This window comes from Argiope bruennichi, chromosome X1 (genome assembly GCF_947563725.1).
Source record: "Argiope bruennichi chromosome X1, qqArgBrue1.1, whole genome shotgun sequence".
Lineage (NCBI taxonomy): Eukaryota > Metazoa > Arthropoda > Arachnida > Araneae > Araneidae > Argiope > Argiope bruennichi.
Genome location: NC_079162.1, coordinates 21855701 through 21877254, shown reverse-complemented (window position 1 = coordinate 21877254; position 21554 = coordinate 21855701). Strand labels below are relative to the sequence as shown.

The following is a 21554-nucleotide window of genomic DNA, read 5'->3' as shown; positions in this document are numbered from 1 at the left end:
ACAGGCAAACTTAATAAAACTTCAATACAACTCTTTAAATAAATTACTATAAGAAAATAATTGCAAAATTCAAAGCTTATGGTTAGTCTAAAGCTGAATTAAGCTAAACATTGATTAGTGGAGATTTTTTACACTTTTCCGTTGTTTACAAATTCTTAATTACAAGAATGAGATAAATTCAACCATACAAGGCGATGTCGACATAAAAACAACCTAATTGTAATATTTAGATTATTGAAAAATAATTAAGTGAAATTACGGCTAGCAAGCTTTCCCACTGTCTTCTCTTATTTACAAACGCTTCAATGCGATAAGACCAACCTCTATAGGCCGATGCCCGCGAGAAAACAAAACTAACTCCAACCCCATCTCGAACATCTTGAAGTAGTTGATAAAAGAGGGTGGTTGGGTGAAAAAATATCACGGCTCTGCTTGATTATATCTTTCGACGACAGAAATCGTCATTCAAAGCGGCAGATGACCTCCCTGCTGCCTTTGGACGCATCATATTACATCTGTGAAAGACTGAGACACTTCTGCGTGGGTGCCGCTACCCCTCTACGCTCATCCAACACTTTTAAAACACACGCGCTCAAAATCTATCTCTGTGCTGCCCTAGCTAGCAGGGCACTGAAAAGCATCGTTTGCAAGCAGACTTCCAACTTTCATGGTGTCGTCCTCGGGAAGGCCTCGGGGTTAAACGACACCAACTTTACGGGGAACCGATTTGATTCCCTTTCTCGACCATGGAGCTATCATTCTTTTTCACTTACATCCTTTGGATTTTACTTTCCAACACGGTCTCAGCTCAGTATTACGATGGAATAGATGATATAGGTAAGTACTTGTGCAACAGAGAGGAAAACCTCAGTGATCTATCTAATAGGACTCTTGGAATGTTAATAGTATATATTATACCAGAGCTTATAATTACAAAGACTTAATCAAACAGAAGTATTGCAGTTAAAACAATATGAATTATATCACTGCTCATAATTATAATGAATTTATTAAATATAGGTATATGCAATCCAAAAAGTTTGAATTATACCACTGTCTATATTAGTCATAATTCTGTCTAACAGAATTCTTGCAACCGTAATAACATGAGTTACAGATGAATTCAGCATGGCAATAATTTGAAGATTTTTTAATTGTAATAAGCTTAATTATAGAAAAGTTAATTATATTTATGGTGCTTAAACGACATGGTACGCATTATTCTGCAACCTAATGAAATTTTTAAAAAATTTCCATTCCATTTTTCATTATATATATATATATATATATATATATATATGATAAGTATAAAAAAGCCCTTTTTAATATTTAAAACATAAAAATTTGTAAGTTTCATTTTCCCCGTCAAAATCACGTTAGAGAAAATTAGATATTCTTTTTAATTCAAAAATTGATTTAAAATCAAACATGCCTTCATATAATCTTATTGATTTTTTTTTGCATTTTTCCCTTGTAAAAGAAAAGTAAGAGATTAACAGAGCAAAATAATTTGTAAAAATTTTAAATCACTTTGCAAAGTATACGTAATTTGTCTACTATCTAATCCACGAATTACTGCGAATAATTGCTTTAAATACTATTCTGAAACTTTTTCATAAATTAGCAAAAAATTATAAGTAATGAATTCAAAGTATTATGTCCCCGAATTAACGAAAGCCTAAGGTAATAACACAAAATGCCCCCCCCCCAAAAAATAAACTGGCACTATTTTTTTTTATCTGTTGATCTTTGGAATACAATTAGTTTCTATGAGCTTTGACAACCTAACATTCATTAGTAATTCGAATGATAACTCTTAAGCTATTTTTAATTATTAAGAATTTGCTACACAAATGAATCTTGTGATACAAAAGTTCTATAAGCATGATCAAGTACTTTTTTAAAATATTAAATTCTTTAAAAAATTAAATTTAAAATTTAGAAAATGTACAGCATAATTAATTTCTTCTTGTAATTAATGGTTTTTTTACAATAAGATGTTAAAATGATACAGTTTTGGTAAAGATGTGTTTTTGAATTCACCAAAATTCAAACTTGATTTGGACCAGATGCAGGAATGTTTGATATTGCAGTTATTTATTTTATTGGTTTTTCATTTGAATGTTATAAAAGGATTTAAATGTGTTGTAATAATCAATACATACATAATATAATTCAGTTTATTTGCATGTGATATGTAATTGTACCTGAGGAACATATGAAAAGAACGGAAATTAATCATTTTTACAAACTGTAGCTCTCCCATGGGAGCTAAATTTTCATGATGATTGTGTTATTCTTCAAATCATTGTTGTCGTCATTGAGAAGTTATATTGAATTTTGCACTAATTTCATATCTTAACAACGATTTGAAAATCAAATCTATGTCAATATCATTACATATGCACATAACTAAAATTCTTTTCTCTTTTAATTGGATCTAATTTAAGCATAAATAATTTTATTAGTGAGCAAAATGATCTTTAAAAACTAACTTCAATTGTAATAATTTGAAAAATCTTGTGGAATTTAACAATCTAAAGAAAAAAAGCTTTAATATGACCTTGAGATTCTTTAAGTTACTTGTTTGTAGTTTTTTTTTTTTTTTTCTTTTTCATCAATTGCTGCTGCATTAAAGTATATGAAAACAGAGTTAAAAGCCGACTTATCTGCATACAACATATGATTTTGACTCTTTAATGGCAAAGACAAATAGGGTTTCTTTTTCTGTTTGTCGTGCTCATCCCAAGTGCCTTGGTGTATAATTTATTTCAATTTTTATGTTTTACTTCAAGTGCAGCAGTAAGGTTATCTTGAAGACAAAAACCCATTGCAAAATAAAGCGTTTTGAAAAATTAAAAAAAAAAAAGAGCAATATGCTCGAGCGTTTTAGCTTGGACATATTTGTATAGTATGTTTCAAAACATTCACATCATTATTCTTTATAATAGATACTTAAGGCTATGTACTTTTTATTAACACATTCAAGCAAATCTTATAAACACTATCGAGTCGCTCTTTTTAAAGAGGAAAATAATTTGTATGTGTCATTAACTTTTTTGCTATAAGCATTTATTAAGTTGCGCGAGAATTGCTACAAAAATTTCATTTGGAGTCATTCATAACAAAACGAAAGAAATGCATTTGATATATAGCTTTCCTACCTCTATTATTTAAGAATCACGCTTAAATTTAACTAATTTCATGAATATGCATCTAGATTAATTTCATAGATCAAAACTTCTTTAAGTTTATTTTAATTAATACATACATATTATATAAAAAATTACCATTTTTTTAAAAATTATTACATAAAAAAGCATAAATCTGCTCAAGAATTTATATAATATTTTTGTAAAATTACATTTTTTTATATTTATTATTGTCATTAAAATTTTATATTTGGTTAACGTATTAAAATTTATAATTTCAAAGTCCATTTAAAACTTTTGCTACAATAAATGTTAAATTAAATATTCTGATGCTAAAATATTATGTCTATCAATTTAAATATCAAACAATTCATTTCTTTCAAAAATATTTAAGAATAGGAGTTTGTGTTACTTTATTCCTGTTATTTAATTGCCTTGATTTAAAAAAGAAAGAGTAATTCATCTCCAACCATTCGTTATCTTTCAGATAATAGCAGATTTAAACGAATTATTCATTTAATGGAAACTAAAATTCTCTTGCGAATAAAAATTCTGAATTAATGATGATATCTATGAAATATTACAAGAAATATCAAATAAAATTTACATGAATTTTTCATTTCATTGTTTTATGCCCTTTTTATTATTATAATCTACAGTTTCACTCAAATGGTTGGAGTTTATACTTTCGATTTCAAATGATTTCGTGTTTAAAATTATTTACTTTCTAGTCCAATTAGCAATATTTGCTATCACATTAATAATTTAATATTATTTTATCTATTTGGCTAAACCTTCAGCCATTGCTTCCAGACATTAAAATAGACAAATTATTTACTTTTTTCTTAAATATTTGCATAATATATTATTTAATGTTAATAATGTCATTTCACTTAAACTGCATCTTAATATTTTTTTTCTCTCATAATTCAAGTTAGAAACTAGATTTTAACTTTCTATTGAAACAATTCTGCAATTGTAGCATTTTTGTCATATGGTATTTTAAATATAGTTAAAATTTATTTTTTAAAACGATGCTTGATAGATTGCTAAATAGATTTTGGTGGAACATTCCCTTTGATAGATAGACTTTATGAAACATTCCTTTGACCTTCAGGACCCAAAATTTTCAATCTGATAAGTTTTAATCCAATAAATTGAATATAATTTTTAACCTAATGTAATAAAGTATAAGCTATTTAATTCTATTTACTAAAAATTAAGATGCAGTTTCATTTATAAGAAAAACAACCGTTTTACAGTTTGTCTTTTTCGAATTTTTAGTAAAGAGAAAGCTTTCCCTCAGAGGCGTGAACTTTTCATTTCTCAGTTCTTGAAAGATCAAAGAAATATTTTACCAAATTTCAAAAATTATATAAATTTTTTCACCTATTTGCAATCTGATAGCAAATGTGCTATAATGTAAGCTCTCCAATGATTTTTAACTTTCTTTCGTGTTTAAAGAATTCTTAAAACTAATTTTCACGACCTCAATTTTGCCAGTTTTTGTGTTAAAATCCAAGCTGAAGAAATGAATGTCAGAATCTATATTTGAAATCACATATTAAGAAAAAAATCGTATTGGAGAAAACGAAAACAATGTAAATGGCGGCATAATCTCTCTGAGTCTGCTGATGAGAATAAATTAATGCAAAACTTTTAATAGCAAGTATAATTTTAGTAATTACTTACTTTCTGTTTTCAGTACAGATACCATTCGCGCTTTTATACACGAGAGAATCTAGTTTGATTGAAATAACAGAAGGAAAAGTAGATATTTATTATTTTTTTTTTATCAAACAACATATAGAAAAATTACACAGTTTTGAATTTAAACAAACAATACATTTCAAAAATAAAATGAAAGTCAACATTGGATAAGAACAGCAAAAAGAAAAGGCATTTATCAAAAAATTCCGGAAAATTTCTCTTTTTATACAGTGCATAAGAGAGTAGTAATATATATATATATATATATATATATATATATATATATATATATATATATATATATACTTTTGTTATATTCATAAAAATTTCAAAATTATAGTTATTTACTGGCTAATGCTTACATCAAAAGAAAAACATTAAATATGCCTCTTATTAATTATATCTAAAATTTCCTAGATTTTGTAAATCTTGTCTAAAAGAGGAGTTTGTATAAATATAAGGGCTTTTTTTTTAAATAAATAAAAAGGGTTTCGAATTTTTCATAAAACTCTGCTAAAATTTGGTGAAATATAATATTATAACATTAAATAATTTGTTTTGTTTTTCACAGATAAAATTTTTTTTAAATGTCATTAGAATTGACATAAAGAATTGATACGCCAACGGAATATTCTGGAAAAAGCATAAAAAAATGAAATTTCACAAGTTCCTCTTTCAACTTATCTTTTTAAAAAACAAATCCTTGAAATAAATTTTCACGGAAGCTAGCACAAAATGAACGAAAAAAAAAAAAATTAAAATGACTAAGCTTGATTACGAATTTTCTTAACTTATCTCGAAAACAAAGAACAAAAACCTAGCGTAATGTTTTCAAGAGGAAGTTGTTAGGGCATGTGTTAGATATCAAAATGACGACGGCCTTCACAGTTAAGGCGGATTAAAACTGAAAAAAAAAAAAAGAACTGTCCCTGGAGAGGGAAAGTGTTTCATGTCTTAATAAATCAAATTTAGTTCTTCCCACACTATTATTTTCTTAGTTTTGATTAATAATTACACCCATTGACGCTCATTAAGAATATTCCACCTCTTTGATTTCAAATCAACAATCTTAAAATCAAACCGAAATCAATTCCAGATGTTAGAAAGTCTAAGCCATTGATAAAAAATGAGGTTTTATTTATTTATCTTTTTTTTTTTTTTTCATGTTGAATGACTTCAAGATTTAAAAAATTTTATGCCTGTAGTTATCTTTTTAAAAACGTATATCTTTGTTATCAGATGTCTTTAAAATGTGATTCATTATTGATGATTTATTTACATTTAATTATTATAAAGAAAAGTAAGATAATACATATGTTTAAATTTTTAATAGATCTAAAAATTTGCTATAAAGACGTTTTCTTATTAAATGAGAAATTTATCTAAACGACAGATCTATGAACCGGTCATTGAATTTTCAAGACACATTTAGCATTATTTATATTAAAGTTTCTTGGCTATAAAATAACTATACCACCTACATACTACCTATTTAATGCATACCACCTACTTAAAACTTATGCATCGTTTTGAGGGGTGTATATATATATATATACAAACACTTTTATTGATATATATTTATTTTGTCACATATAGAAAATTAATATATTTGTTATTTTTTTATTTTGTTATATATTATTTGTTTATATTTATTTAATATTTAAGTAAATAACTAACAAAAAATAACGTTCGCCTAAAAATGAATATATTTTGCATTCATTTCTTAGGATAAACCGATTTCAGCATTTTCTTGCAAATAGATTGTATTTAATATTCAACAAATTAATTTATTTCATTTATTCCATTTCAATTCCGTACATTTTTCCATAAACTTGTTTGTTACAATGACTACTGATAGTAGTTATTCAACTTTCTTGTAATACCCAATTTGACATCTTTAACATAATAGGAATGATTCATTATGTACATAAATTATTATATCATACTGTAATGTATTAATGTATTATTATATTAATCAATAATATTTTGGCGCATATAAGTATATCAAATGTTGAATTTGTGCAAATTTATGCAATCAATCGCTAGAAATTAAATCAATTAATTTTTAAAAAGTCAAACATAAACCTGAACAAAACACTCCAACAAATTTTATGAATTTCACCAAGAAATCTGAAATACATCAAAATGAGAGGTTTAGTTATTCTAAACTATAATTCGGCCCCCAAATGAAGCCATAACATATAACTGTGAGATGGTAAATGATTTATAACTTTCATTAATTTTTTTTAATATCAGTAATAAAAAGTACTTGGGGAAAAAATTTTCATAAAATAATATAGCATAGTTGCATTTACATCCCGTTTTGAAAGAACTCATAGATTATCTTAAGAATGACATCATAATTTTAAAGCATGGTCATTGGAAGATAACGACGCCTAAACAAGTTTCCGTAACACACCACCGGGGGAGAATATGTCGTGATTTGTTATTTGTTTATTTATCATACATATGGTATGAAAATGAGTAACATTTGTTCAGAAAAAAACTGCAATAATGAGGTAACCATTGTATTCTAAGATCACATTACCGAAAAGAATCTAACTTAAAAAAAAGCTCTGTTGCCTTTCTGTTTGCTTATCTATCCAATAAACACTTCTGCCTATAAATTGAAAGAAAAAATGAGATATTACTGTTTCTTGTATTATTTCATATATTTTAATATGAGTGACTATAAATGTAGGTCTTCGCATAGAATTAAACCGTCTTTTTTTGTTACTTTTAATTAGATGCATTGAGCACATTTTAGGGATTAGATCTAATCAGATTTGCAAATGTTTAAATGAATTTAAAACTATCTAATGCTTCATCGTCTTACCTGACGAAGTTTATGAAAAAACTACAATGCGTAAAAAAAGTTTCCGTGCGCAGCTATATTTATTAATGAAAGTTTAATTTTTGACACTAAATATTTTGTTATGAAACTGAAAATTTGAAAATTGGTTTAACACAATTTCATTTATTATTTATGTATATTATAAAAGAAAACTATAGAGAAAATTAAATACTTAAATTGAAAGAAACAAAAAATGCCACACATACGGAACAAAAAAGTTTCCGTACGATATTTATATTGTACATAAAAGATCTTTTTCATGCTGACCAACTTGTATTTAATGATCGGTAGGCCTTCCTTTGGCCTTTATCATCACTTCTCTCAAACGTTGTGGCATAACCCCCACAAGTTTTTTATTTTTTTATTTCTGGAGAAATATTGCTGTAAATATCTTAAATGGCCCTTTTGGGTTGAACCTTGCTCTTTGAGTCATATATATTTTTTCTAGTTTACGACTTATTTCTTCCCGTAAATGTTCTATAGGGATTAAATCGGAAGACTGGGGAGGGCTATGAAGTTGTGTTTAACATTATAGAGACAGTTGACAAATAGATACTATTGTCAAATCTTGGAGGTGTGCTTAGGATCGTTGTCCTGTTGAAAAGTAAAGTCAGTTCCAAGGGACAGTTTTTCTGCATTGGTTAAAACGTTTTGTTTTAGAATGTCAAGATACATGTACATATTCATATTACCTTCTATGAAACATAAATTTCCGACACAAGCAGCACTCATACTCATACACTCTCATACCATGTTCCCAAAAATCAGCGTGCTTCACAGTTCCACATAATTTCTTAATTAACATATGCTGCTTTGGTTTTCGCCCGACCATAACTCGACCATCTGACCCACGGATATTAAATTTTGATTCATCACTAAAGAGGACAGATTCTCCAAAAGATAGAGATTTATTTATATACTTCTTTGCAAACTCGAGACGCTGTTTTCTGTTGCAGAGACTTATAACAGGCTTCTAATGGGCCGTACGTCCATTATAACCTTTTTTTTAATGACATTTCTCACAGTTTGAGGTGCGACTTTAGTGTTGTAATCAACCATTATATCAATTGCAAGTTGAGGGGCACTAATCAGCTGGATTATCTTGCACCTTACATGTAATATTTCTTTTATGCAAGCGATTTAACTTTGGAGGTCTTCCGGATCGATCTCTATCCTCAAATATTTGCAACTCACGGTATCTTTCAGTAATATACTACACCTGTGATTTTGGACTGTTTGGGAATCACTGATTTTTTTCATAGATAGTTCATTTTTTTCGCGACGAATCACTAACTCTCAAATGGTTTTCTGAACAAACCATCAAACTTCGAATATTTACTGTGGGTCAATTGTAAAACACGTCAGAAAGAATTTGCATATTGCATACGGAAACTTTTTTTGCATGATACTTCGTCATTCATTTTAAAAATTACAAAAAGACTTGCTGTGTTTCGTAAAAAAAGAGAAAATTATCATGAAACTCTCTTTTAAAGACTCGTCTTAATCATATACAAGTAGTAGCAGGAGCATAAGTAGTAGCTCTTAAATGAGTAGTAGCAGGTCAAGCTGCTTATCGAACTAAAAGTTTAAGAACCTTAAAATTAATTGCATTATACAACTGTTGAAACACTTATATTCGATTAATAAATTAGCAAACAAACAACGAAAATTGGACTGACCAAGATCGTTTAAATTAGCAGGAGAGGTCACTCCGAGACTTTCTCAAACATTCCCCAATGCCTCCCTCCTTTCGAGTAAGATTATGAGCCGTGGGTAAGACCGCAGATACTTTGTGTAGCGTTGGTGAACGATAGTTACGAAATACAGATCTTTGACGTGAATCAAGCATTTTTACTCAATCTATCGAGGCGAATACATATTTTGGACATTTTTTGCCGCATTGACACCAAACTACAGTTGTAGTCACAAGACAACATAGCAAATTTCATCGATTTAAGTCATTGCGTTTACATGCATGCGATTATAGACCGACAGATGGTCAATCATTAAATAGAGTTGGCTAAAAATTTGAAAATAATCAATATTTTGCTAAACCCATGAACCAAATTTTATCTGCGTAGCTCTTCGCGCTTTTTAGTTATCGAGTTTACTTGTACTCGAACAGCTAGACAGATAGACTTTCTCTGAAACAATTTCGTTCAAATTTTGATAGAAATCTATAAATTTGGTCGTAAGTCTATGTACCGAATTTCATCTTTCTAGCTCAAAGCGTTTTTCAGTTATCGTGTTCACAGAGAGACAGAAAGACGTACATACTGCAAAAAATAGCGAGATCTGAAACGTGGAGATTCTTCAAAATCTCGAGTACAAATTTTTGACGATTACCTCTATACTTCGTATACGAAAAAGAGAAAAGGAGCAACATATAGAATTTCAGCAGGCATTGAAAAATTCTAAATGTTAAATTATTTTACGGTGTACATTTCAATTTTATTCCAGAAAGGTCACTGTTTTTCTTTTATGTTTCGTAGCTTCTTCCTCTCGATGGAAAAACATTGAAAATGTGTTAAAAAAAATCAGAAGTTATTATGAATGATTGGAGGAAAGTATTCCAATCATAAGAAGTGCAAAGTATTGATTTAAGATCAAATATTTATTCTAGAAAGAATCCTTAAAAACTTAAATATATCTACGTTTCTACAAGATTTATGAATAGTTATCAGTTGGATATTTGTTTAAATGTTTATATTTAATTATCTATTTATATAGTAGTAAAATAAAATGAATTCTCATTTTTTCGATTCTATAAAAATTAAAAACGAAGGTCATATCATTAGGACAGTTTTAACATTCCAGACTGTTTTATTATTTCCTGCATTCTTTTCTTGTAAAAGATTTTTTAGCTGTAAGTCATAAAAATTACTTTAAGTATTAAACTTAGATCTTCACGATATAATTCCATAAATTTTATTTCTGCAGTAATACTAGCAAACATATCATGTCTCAATTAATATATTTTTCAAAAGAAATGCTTAATATATCCGCACCGTATTTTAAGAGCATTTTATATAATTTTATAATTTTTCTATTTGCATTGTTAAATTTTTGCAGTATCATATTAGATTTTCTTTATTTAGATTAAAGTCTGGTTTAAAGCTAGACGAGGGTTATTTTGAAATGGACATCCGCGTTTGGAACCATATTTAAATGAGAAAGAAAACAAAAGATTCTGTAATCCTCCTCTGAGTTTCCAAATCGCACTAGCGGGAGAAATATGTCCTCGAAAAATTTAATGTGCGTCAGTTCTGTACATATGGTAGATTTTTGGTGGGAATGGGCATCGAAGCAGGGAAATCTCCTTTCTGTAGCTGGGACTAAGCCACCAGACCACTGTGATCTTGGAAATGCGTTGAGATATACTTCAACACGATAAATGATGGTAGGAATTTGCTTTGCTTAAGCATTGGGGTAATCCTCGTAGAAAAACAACTGCTACTGCAGCTGTCGAGGACTGAGAATGGTCTTGTACTCGCTTAATATGATAATAATTAATTTGGTTTCCTAAGGCTTTAGATATACAGCGAAGTAAGCCTGTTTCTGCAAGCGAAGCAATATCGTGCATTAAAATTTCAGCCACTTCTTCACTCTATAACAAATACTTTTACTCTTTTTATAAATCAGTGTGTTTGAAATTGAAAATTTTGTCATATTTCCTTGATATCTAAAAAAAGTTAAAGAAAGATTCTTCATTGGTTAAAGAAAGCCTGTTAGTTTGTTAAATGCAAAAGTTAAGCTCAATTAATTCACCAGTAAAATTCTGGCTATAAAGTGAGTGCCGAATATAGATTTAATTTTCTTGAAAAGCACGAAAGAAATGTATTTTCAAGTGGTACATAAAAGAGAGGAATAGATATTAATTATGATTGTACGAGCGAACTCTGAATGTTACAAAAATCTTTGATTTATGTTAAGAACACATGAGCTACTACAATTCATCTAATGTGTCTTACCCGTTTTCATTCAAATAATTAGCCGACATTTAATTGGAAATGACGATCCCCGTGTTGAGCATGCATTTTGTTAAGGCTGTTTGGCCACTTTTATGCATTCACACTTTGCAAACTTACAGAACCAAGCCAAAAGAGAAGTTAAAAATGCAACTGGAACACACCTCTAGGTCATTATATTTAGATATAACTTCTATTATTGTTTCTGCATGCTATCTTAAAACAGCACAAGGAGTGTTCAAGTTTTCTTTCATAAAAAAAGACAAATATTTCAGAGGATATTATAATTTCTTAGAATTTTTATCTATTTTTTTTTTGTCTTGTAAATCAATCATTTCCAAGTCTTTCTTCTTCATCAGAAAATATTTTGTGAGTAGATTTCTTTATTTTCATTATTGAAGCAAAATTTAATGCCTTAGCGAACCAAATCCTATTCTAATGAAGGTTTTTTTTTCCTAACACCACCAAACGATAAGTTGAAATTGTTAGTCTTAATAATGTTACGAATCTGTAATGTTGCTTCCCAGCACAATTAGTTCCATCACTGGAAAGATAGTTTTACGATCAGCTCTATTGAATGCTGATCGGTGACCCCCAGGCTTGGCGTCCATTTGACGACTTGGCAATGAATTTGTCGACAAAATGGATAATACTAGAATCTTCAAGAATTTTGGTCATAGAGTCAATAGCAGCTGAGATATCCTGGATTGTTCGAGAACCTTCTCTGCCCTGCTCCGGAAACTATAAAAGGCCGACAGTCCAAGCCTTAAAGCAGTCGTGTATTTGATGTGGAATTGTATAAGGAGTTAACAGAGAATTAGTTGGATCCATCCAGCGAAGCGCAGGCGTTGAGTGGAGCTCAAGCGATTGGTGAATTGAGCTGTACGCCGAATCTTGGAGTTTATTATAGAAACAGCATCTAGTCATGTGTGGAGTAGCCAATCATATAGTAGTGAGTCGGCAGTTTAATACAGCTAAAGTGAGGAGACAGTGGAGAATTGCAGGCGTTTGGAGAGACCTTAGCAAATAGCTACGTAGGTTCCCTCCACCTGCTGAATTCTGTCTGACCACTTTGTGAGTTGTGGTTGTTGTTTATTACCGATACCTACTTGTGGGCTGCTGTTTGTTCTAAGTGAGCTGCTGTGTATTGCTTGTGTACGTCTCGGCTGTGTATTCGTGTCGACGTGTTAATAAACGTCGTTATTCGATATTGAGGCCAGCTGATTGCTGACACCATACACTCACAACAAACGAACCCGTTGACTTAACGGATTTAGTGGTGGAAGTTCCGTAACAGTATAATTAATTCACGCTCTGAATCCGATATAATTCCATATCAGAGTTCAATGAATTCAATCTTATAAAATATGGGGTCTAGTTGGGTAAAGGGAACAAAAGAATAATTGGTATCAGACACTATAGTGCACAGCAGCTAGAATTTATCAAACTGCTAAGAATGTGCTTTGATTTAAACACTTTAAAGTAAGAAGTAAACATTCATCGCTTGTTGAAGTGATAACTTATAGCGATTTTTTTAATGCTGTAAAATGTATATCGAAAAAATGAAGCCAAAACTTTCCAAAATTTCATTGTTGATTATCGACAACGATTATTTTCAAGGTAAGTTATTAAATTTCTTGCATATACTAGATGTAATAGTAGCAAGGGAACTTCAATTTTCTTCTAAGAAACAGGTTAGTGTTCTGAATTTCTCTTCATCATTTTCATCGCGGGGTAGTTGGGAACATGATTTTAATGTCATAAAAACCAATTTTTTTTATGTATTTGAAATAATTTAATTTATATAAATTGATATAAAAACGAGACTGAAGTAGCATTCGTTCTGCCAATAATCTTTTATTAACCTCAAATTAACACTTGATATTTAAAAAAAAGTCTACCTTGGGATCTACTTTTACTCATGACTTTTATGAATGAAAATCGTTTGTCAATAATTATTTGAAGCTGTTTGATGACAAGTACTGAAAAAAAAGTAAGGAAACTGACGACAAGAAAGAAAAAAAAAATTCGATACTAATGGAAGCTGTGGAAACAAAGAAACTGACTTACCTAAAATCCTCCATGGCTAATTCTTTGACAAATGTATATATTTTGATGGATAACATTGGAGATGACAGAATGAAGACTCTTTATTTGTGAATCTACAGAACTCATGGAGTTAAAGGTAATAAAAGGAATGCGACTGGTTTGAGGATAACTAATTTCTAAAATCAAAATTTTTTTGATAGTGAATGATCATTTTGCGATTTCAGAGACTTAGATGTTATCTGTGCTCCCAAATTTTTTCGTTGTTGTCCAGATATGTGAAAAAATAATAGGAACACATGTGAATTACACGATTTTTATTAGTAGGGGTACAGGCATCTCTTATATCGATTTTGAGTTTGTATCCGACATCGGAATTGAAATTAGGAGGTTGAAAACACAGCAAGAAATATTCCATTTCATCATTATGCTCATCTAACCATATTTGAGGACAGTTATCCATATGTATACAGGCGTTGTCAATTTGAATAAGATGACATTCTTCAGAGTATAGCGTGAATATATCTGCGATGATGCTTGGCTGTGATCTTCCACCTCAGGATTATGAGTGGCCCCAAGCCACATCATCGTGCTCCATACCATCAGAAAGCTCTCTCCATGCTTCAAAGTAGGAACAAGACAGCCAACATGAAATGCTCCTTTGGTGTTCACCAGATAAATGCGCGTCCGATGGTAATGTAAATCATGATTTGTCTGAACGATTTATTTGTTCTCATTGCTGCTGTGTTCAGTTTTGTCAGTTTCTGAATCACTGTCGCTGTGCAGTCTTCGTTTTCGGGTGTTAATCTTCAATACGCGACAATGTCGCTCTGTCAACTTAGATTTTTGTCGACTGCTTTGCTTTACTGAGGACACTTTTCACAGATTTACAGAATGGTCCTTTAAAAATTTACATTTCGATCTTCTCATTTCATTCTTTAACATATTCTAAAGTTCTGTTTCCAAATTTTGGCTTCTTTCATATTATACTTATATTTGAAAAACTTGTCTCTTTCTCTAGTTTCTAAATTATTCATCAGATTTTCAATACATTTTTCCACTTCTGTGGCTCAAGTATTATTTTTTTCAATCAAACTAATACTGATTAAAAATAAAGAAAGATTTTTAATCTTTTACAAGTAATAACCACAATTTTAAACATGAATGATTATGAAATAAGAAATGATTTCAGCAAAATAACATTTTTTTTAAAGAAAGAAACGAAAGAGATGTCAACCAAACTTTATCTTTCATTATTTTTTCTTTTGCATAAATACATTTATAAACATTTTAATAATATATTAACTTAAAAAAGTATTATTCCTCTAACATTCAAAATGATTTTATTGTGAATTACAGCAACTAATTCAAAAGGGATATGGCATCTGAAAACCGGACTATACTGCTGACTTCTTTAAAACGATAGGAAAGTTTTTTTTAAAAATGTTTTATTAGCCTATGAAACATACATTCCCATCGATTCACTTTTAAAGTTTTTGCAGCTGGCCAACTATTTGCTCCAGGATCGATACCACTAAAGATTCGCTGTGTATACCTGCTTGGTACACATTAAATCTAACGTCTGAGGCAAACGCCCTCTCGGTGACGTGGTGCGGAAGTTTAGTGAGGGTTTGCCAACTCAGGGGTCGTCCTTTTCATCTGACCGGTGTTCAAAATTAGGAGGTCCGTCCCAAAATACTCCAAGTGTCACTTTCAAATGGATGTCAATGTAACTAAATTAAACTCGGCACTTTATCATTATGATACACCATACCTCTCCGTTGAAGACATGTGGCTGTTACTCCTAGATATAGTTTCAATAATGGCGTAATAGCCGAGGTGGGTACAACAAGGGTATTGATACGCCGGATGCCAAGATTTCTTCATGTTTCGACGAGTAGAAACAACATGGCGGCGTATTTTACTGTAGTGACTAATGTTCTGTAGTCTCTAAACATATCAGTTGAATTTTAGTACGGTGATAAACCGTTGATAGCTTCACTAGTTTCTCTTTAAGGTTAATATTTTGCATTCGCAACGCTCCTCTGAGGCGACGTTCAAGACGGGTATATCAATTTGACATTACTTTATTTCAATAGTCAAAATAAATAAAAAAAAATTACGCTATTACAAGAAATTGCTGATTGATATTTTTTAAAGAAAAGCAACCTGTACATTTTTATTTTTTAGATCATCAAGCACTGACAGTAGCCTTATATTCACGTGAATTGACATCTAATTCCAATTCTTAATTCTTTTTACCGAGTTAAATATCAAAGTCAACTTTAAGGATTCTCGAACACAGAGGCGGTGGTATCAGGGGAGCAGGGGGGGTTCCCCCCTATCGGAAGCCTCTCGTCCTCCCCCCCCCCGTCGGTGAGAAAGGTTTCATAGGCTTTCAAGCTTTTAATTTGCACTACTTTTGGTAATATAACCGACAAGGCGACATGTGAATAAGGCATAAGACATGTCGCATTTTGCCAAAAAAATTTTGATCTGTCGACTGAGAATTCAATGCGGTGGTTGTCGACGACGTTAAGCCCAAATTCTGTCATCTGATTTAAATGCGATCATGTTCATTCAGTATATAATTTATACCATATTTAGCAGAATAATCAATAAACTGACAAGTGAATAAGACGTCATATTTTCCCCCACTAATCTTTATCCTTCGACTAAGATTTTATCATAGATTATGGGAAAAAAATTGTTTTCATCGAGCTCTTCGATTACCTGCCAGTGGAATTGTTAGAGAAATTGATGCTTTTATATTATTCATGAATAGGACGATAGAGTTGTTTTCCATAACTCTTCATTAAAATTCAAGATCTAAAATCAATTGTTATCTTATTCATCTAATTGTTACTTCCTCGGTAACGAATTGATAAATTTATTTAATTCATTCCACTATGAGAATTGTCTGATTAAAATCTAGTTAATTGTTAAACTAAATTTAATAAAACGCTCTTTTCTTTTGATTCGCTTGCACATATGCATGCTAAAAATAGTTTCTTTGCTGTAGAATTCATTATAAATCATGGAGTAAATAAATTGTATAATTGTAAATTAAGTTTATTTAACAGTAAAGTATCTGTTTCCTTTTGCAATCTAATTTATCAGTGTGCAATTAGTACACTAAAGAATTATTACCGACTGCAAATGACGACAAAAAAAAATACTTGTGGTATGGTAGCTTTCTAGCTGCACTAAGAGAGTTTATCCAAGTATTCACTAAATTTGTTAAATAAGTTACTACCTAATTCTTTAGACTCTGCATTCATTATTATGACTATGTAATCGGGGAACGTAACGTTTTTATTTATTTATTTTTTCTCCTTCAATTGCTTTTCTCACTAAAAACTATACAATTTCAAATCCTTCTAAATTTTTAAGATTTTGAATAAAGATGTCTTGTTGATTAAAATAGTTATTCATAGAATATTTATATATAACACGTTAACCCCTTGATATACGAATTTACTTAACTCCTTTATTAGATGGCAGATCTTATTCGGGACAATTATTATTATTTTAATCCCTAGAATAATATAAGAACATTTGAGGTAATGATGCATTTTCAAGTGATTTTTGCATTTTAAATTACTTAATACTTTCACTTAATTGCAGATTAAAAATTAAAAATTTAATAATTCCATTCGCAAGGCTGACTCGTCATTTATACGAAAAGGTTAAGAAAAACTAATGCATGCAACTGAGGGGATAAAACTATTTTTTGGAAGTAATATTAACTGGAATAATTTCGAATTAAAAAAGTACTTAACCATAAGAACGCATGCCTAAAAATGGATATTGGGGAATTCATATTCAAGATCTAATTGATTCTTAATAAAATGAATTGGTTTTTTAAGCCTGAACATATATTGGAAAAACAAATACATGCGGTATCTAATGTTTAAGCAGTCCATTTTTCATATCTTACATAAAATAGTAAGTTTGCATATATATTTACAAAATATTTTCTCCAACCTTCTTAAGAAACAACATCAGTGTATCTTTTGCGTATTTTATATTGCTGGTATCCGAACTATAGTAAACTTTTGTTGAGCACGCGCACCTATTCTCCTCGGATTCGAAACACCTCTGAATTCCCGCTCGTTGTTGCAATCTTTATTTAACAAATATTTTAGGTAGGGGACTATGCTGAAAAATCGATAATTGGGAAAGCATCGAATATTTATTATCATTTTTTTATATTTATTATTATTATTATTATTATTTATTATTTTTTTATCGAATATTTATTATTAATTTCTAAAAACGTTTCTTTCATAAAACTTTTTGTTTCAACCTTCATTTTATATAGCTTCTGATATAAAATAATTAGAACACGCGTTTGTTCATTTGGCATGACACGCATGGCACAATCTGCGTTTCTATCCCTATATTACAATATAGAATGCAATATAACCATATTTTTTCTAAAATTAAATCTCAGGAGTCTCATAGTTTTAATGTAATTTAGTTATATTAACTTCCCATTTTAAGGCAACACTAGTGCTATTTTGGGACGGACCTCGTAATTTTGAGCCGCGATAACGAGGACAATGCCTAAGCTGGCACCCCCATCTAAGCTTCCACACCGTATCATCGAGAGGGTGTTTGATCCCGACGGATACAGCGTGCACCAGGCTCGCGTACGCGGCTGTTCTTCAGTGGAAGCGGGTCTCGAACCTGAAGCCCACGGGTTCCGAAACCGAGACCTTTCAACCAGGCTACAGTAAATTATCTGTAATAAATTGAAATACTGACAATTTTTTGATGGCCAGTAAAAGAAACAACATTTTTTTACCTTTGTAAAGTTTTAACAATGAAAGAAAGAATCAGCATTTGAATAAAAAAGAAACTAAATAATTATTTTCTTTAATTAAATGTAAAATTAATTATTAAGATTGGTTTTGAAGCCAAATTAGAGATACTGTGTTTACCCCCCTGTAGGATTTGTCTTGTCCCCCCCCTCTGCAAATCTCTGCCGCCGCCTCTGCTGGAACAAAATATTCAACTAAGTGATTATCTATGTCAAATCGAGATTTCAGACATTTAATCTCTTTTCAATAGTTTCCGTATGATGGCTGAAAAATTTCAACTAATTCTCAGGTTTTAGTACTTTGAATTTTTGCTTGTACCAAATCCTAGAGTTTAGCAACTTAATCAATATAGAGGTCATCGCTAATTTTTTAACTGCCCTCAAAGCAGCAGGCAGTCTTCGATTTCTCCCCTGATTTTTCAGCTTTAACTGAGGTAGTCAGAACTTTAGTTTTGCAGCATTGCTTTTGTATTGCTAATCAGTGTCAACAATGAAATAAACTTTCCAGTCTATCAACAAATGTCTATTAACAGTTTTAAGGCTGAACAAGATTTTAGATATATGCCAAAAATGAGAAATTGATATTGCGTATATGAAAAAAATGTTTATAAAAGTAGTCATCATATTAAATACCAAATATTGCGTTGTTACGAAAAAAGAAAAGGAAAAAACGTTGGACAGCATACTAATTTGTTAAAACAGTTTCCTCGTCAATATTTTCTTTTACTTCATTCGTCAACAGAGAATTCATACTATCATTACCATTTGAGAAAGTGTAGTATTTTTCTTTATTAAGGGATTGAAAATCTTTAAACAAACTGAATCATCTGTTATCTTAACTTTCTGTTTTACGTTTCATTCTATACTTCAAACAATCAATTAGATGCTCTTATCGTTTTAAAATTAACTACAAAACTTCCTTAAATGTTTAAAAATGGTTAATATTACTTGAAAAATTAAAATAAATTTATAAAGGCAAACAATTTATCATCAAAAAGTCACTCGCCTTTTCAAACATTTGATTTCATATAAATGACAAAACAAATTCTTTTACTGTAATTGAAACAACTAGTTTTAGAAAACTACAACACATTCATTTTCATTAAAAAGCAACTTATAACAATGTTATAGCAAAAAACTGCATCTGAAAAAATTGTCAAACAATCATCATATTTGGATTCCCGATTGTTTACCCAGCTGAATTGAGAGGTGCTGTTGCTGTTACTTTATAACATGACAGGAAAATTAAACGCAAAAATTAAGTATTATTGCGTTTATTATACTTTTTAGTCAGATATGATGTAGAAGCGGAAAAGTTGCTATACTACAAGCACCATTCACTCTTACTGTGCTTATTGAAATAAAATATTTGAAGATGAGAGGGATACTAAATTCTTCTGCTTTATTATGACATTGTAATTATTTTTTCTTTTATTTTAAGACATGTTGCAAATTGAATAATGAGAAGAAAAGAGGACCTTAATACTTTATTAAAAATTGTGTTGTCAATAAGCAGGATCTAAAATTTTTTCTCAGAACTTCTTATTTGTCCAATATGAAAAAGATAACACAATAACGATCTGTGCGATAATAGATTACTTGAATTAGTCTAGATTTAATTCTGTTATATGATTTTTCCGAATATCTAAAAGTCATACCTAAAGTGGTAGCTGTTTTTCAACTAGATATTTTAAGATAACAATATAGATGCTATACCAGTGGTAAAATACTCTTAGTAAGAAGCTTTTGAATATGAATATGTCGGTATGCAACAGAATAAAAATGAAGAGGAGGCAGGCTTATAATGTAATCAGGCTTATAAAGTAAGGCTCACCATTTTCCATTTACAGCATGAAGATGCTTATAATATTCTTTTATGAATCTTAACTCTCTTTCATAAGTAATTTCTCTAAGTTCATTCTACAAGCAAAATGATTTCACGAGATGGTGACTGAAATCCTACTCTACTCAAATTTGTTTCCGTGTTCAATTGGTGAAAATCACAATTTTTCCATGTTTTAGGCCTTGGCCTCAAGTTAAATTAAAAAATACAGATTTGTAATTAGGTTTCTGTCAACTTAAATCAATATTATTTGTTACGATAACCTCAATAAATTTTTTGGGCCACAGTGGCATGGTAGCAATCAAGGTTTTGCAGTTAGAGAACGAAGAATTCAAGACCCAGTTTTGCTGAAGACCTATCGCGTTTACGGGTCTTATGTAAGATAAGCGTCCTTCCCTTCGATATAGTTTGGAAATTCAGAGAATGCCTTCTCAATGCATATGTTGGCTTTGTCATTCGGCCATGGTTCAAATTTTATTATATACGTCCTGAAAGTATTCTCGTGTAGCTTCAAAACGAACATGGATCTAAGAAATGAAATCAGTAAATAGCCTTATTTTCAGAAGTATTATAGTTTCAATCAAATATAGAAGCTTTTTTATTATATTATTTATTTTCTTTCATTTTATACTTCCGTGAAAGATAATCAGATAATAATTTTTGGTTTTGTCCGAACGAAAACCAAAAATGAGTGTTATCTTTTTTAATTTGGTTTCAGAAATCAAACACTTACAGGTCTCTACTCTTAATTAACTTTTCTACATTTAAGCATTCGTATTTCTGATGATTTAGTTTTTAGATATTCAACACTTTCTTGTCACATATGCTGTATATTACAGTATTACACATATTTGTTTTTGAATAAAGTAATAAATTGAATATTTGTTTTTACAGATGACGCAACTGTATGCATTTTTGACGGTGTAAAGTATCTTGACCAAGAAGAATGGAAACCGGATTCCTGTACATCTTGCAGATGTTACTTGGGTAATACCGTTTGCGATACGGAAGAATGTCCAGATTTAGAATGTAAAACTCAGAAGTACATACCTCTAGGAAAATGCTGCCCTGTTTGTGCAGGTAACTACAATAACTACAATTAAGTTTTATATTCTAAATTAAGTACCAAATTTGAATCGAAATGAAATGAACTTTT

The 21554-nt window shown here is 30.2% G+C and overlaps 1 protein-coding gene across 2 annotated transcripts in view; it reads left to right on the top strand.

The window, feature by feature from the left end:
* The first annotated feature begins 566 nt into the window (after window positions 1-566).
* LOC129958340 (collagen alpha-1(I) chain-like) overlaps window positions 567-21554 on the top strand; it is an 84261-nt gene continuing 63273 nt past the window's right edge. The window contains exons 1-2 of one of the 2 annotated variants that reach the window (XM_056070759.1): window positions 567-837; window positions 21293-21478. In XM_056070759.1, coding sequence (XP_055926734.1) covers window positions 747-837; window positions 21293-21478 — 277 coding nt within the window. In that variant the 5' untranslated portion in view covers window positions 567-746. The remainder of the gene's footprint in view (window positions 838-21292; window positions 21479-21554) is intronic. The other variant, XM_056070758.1, reaches the window with a different exon arrangement.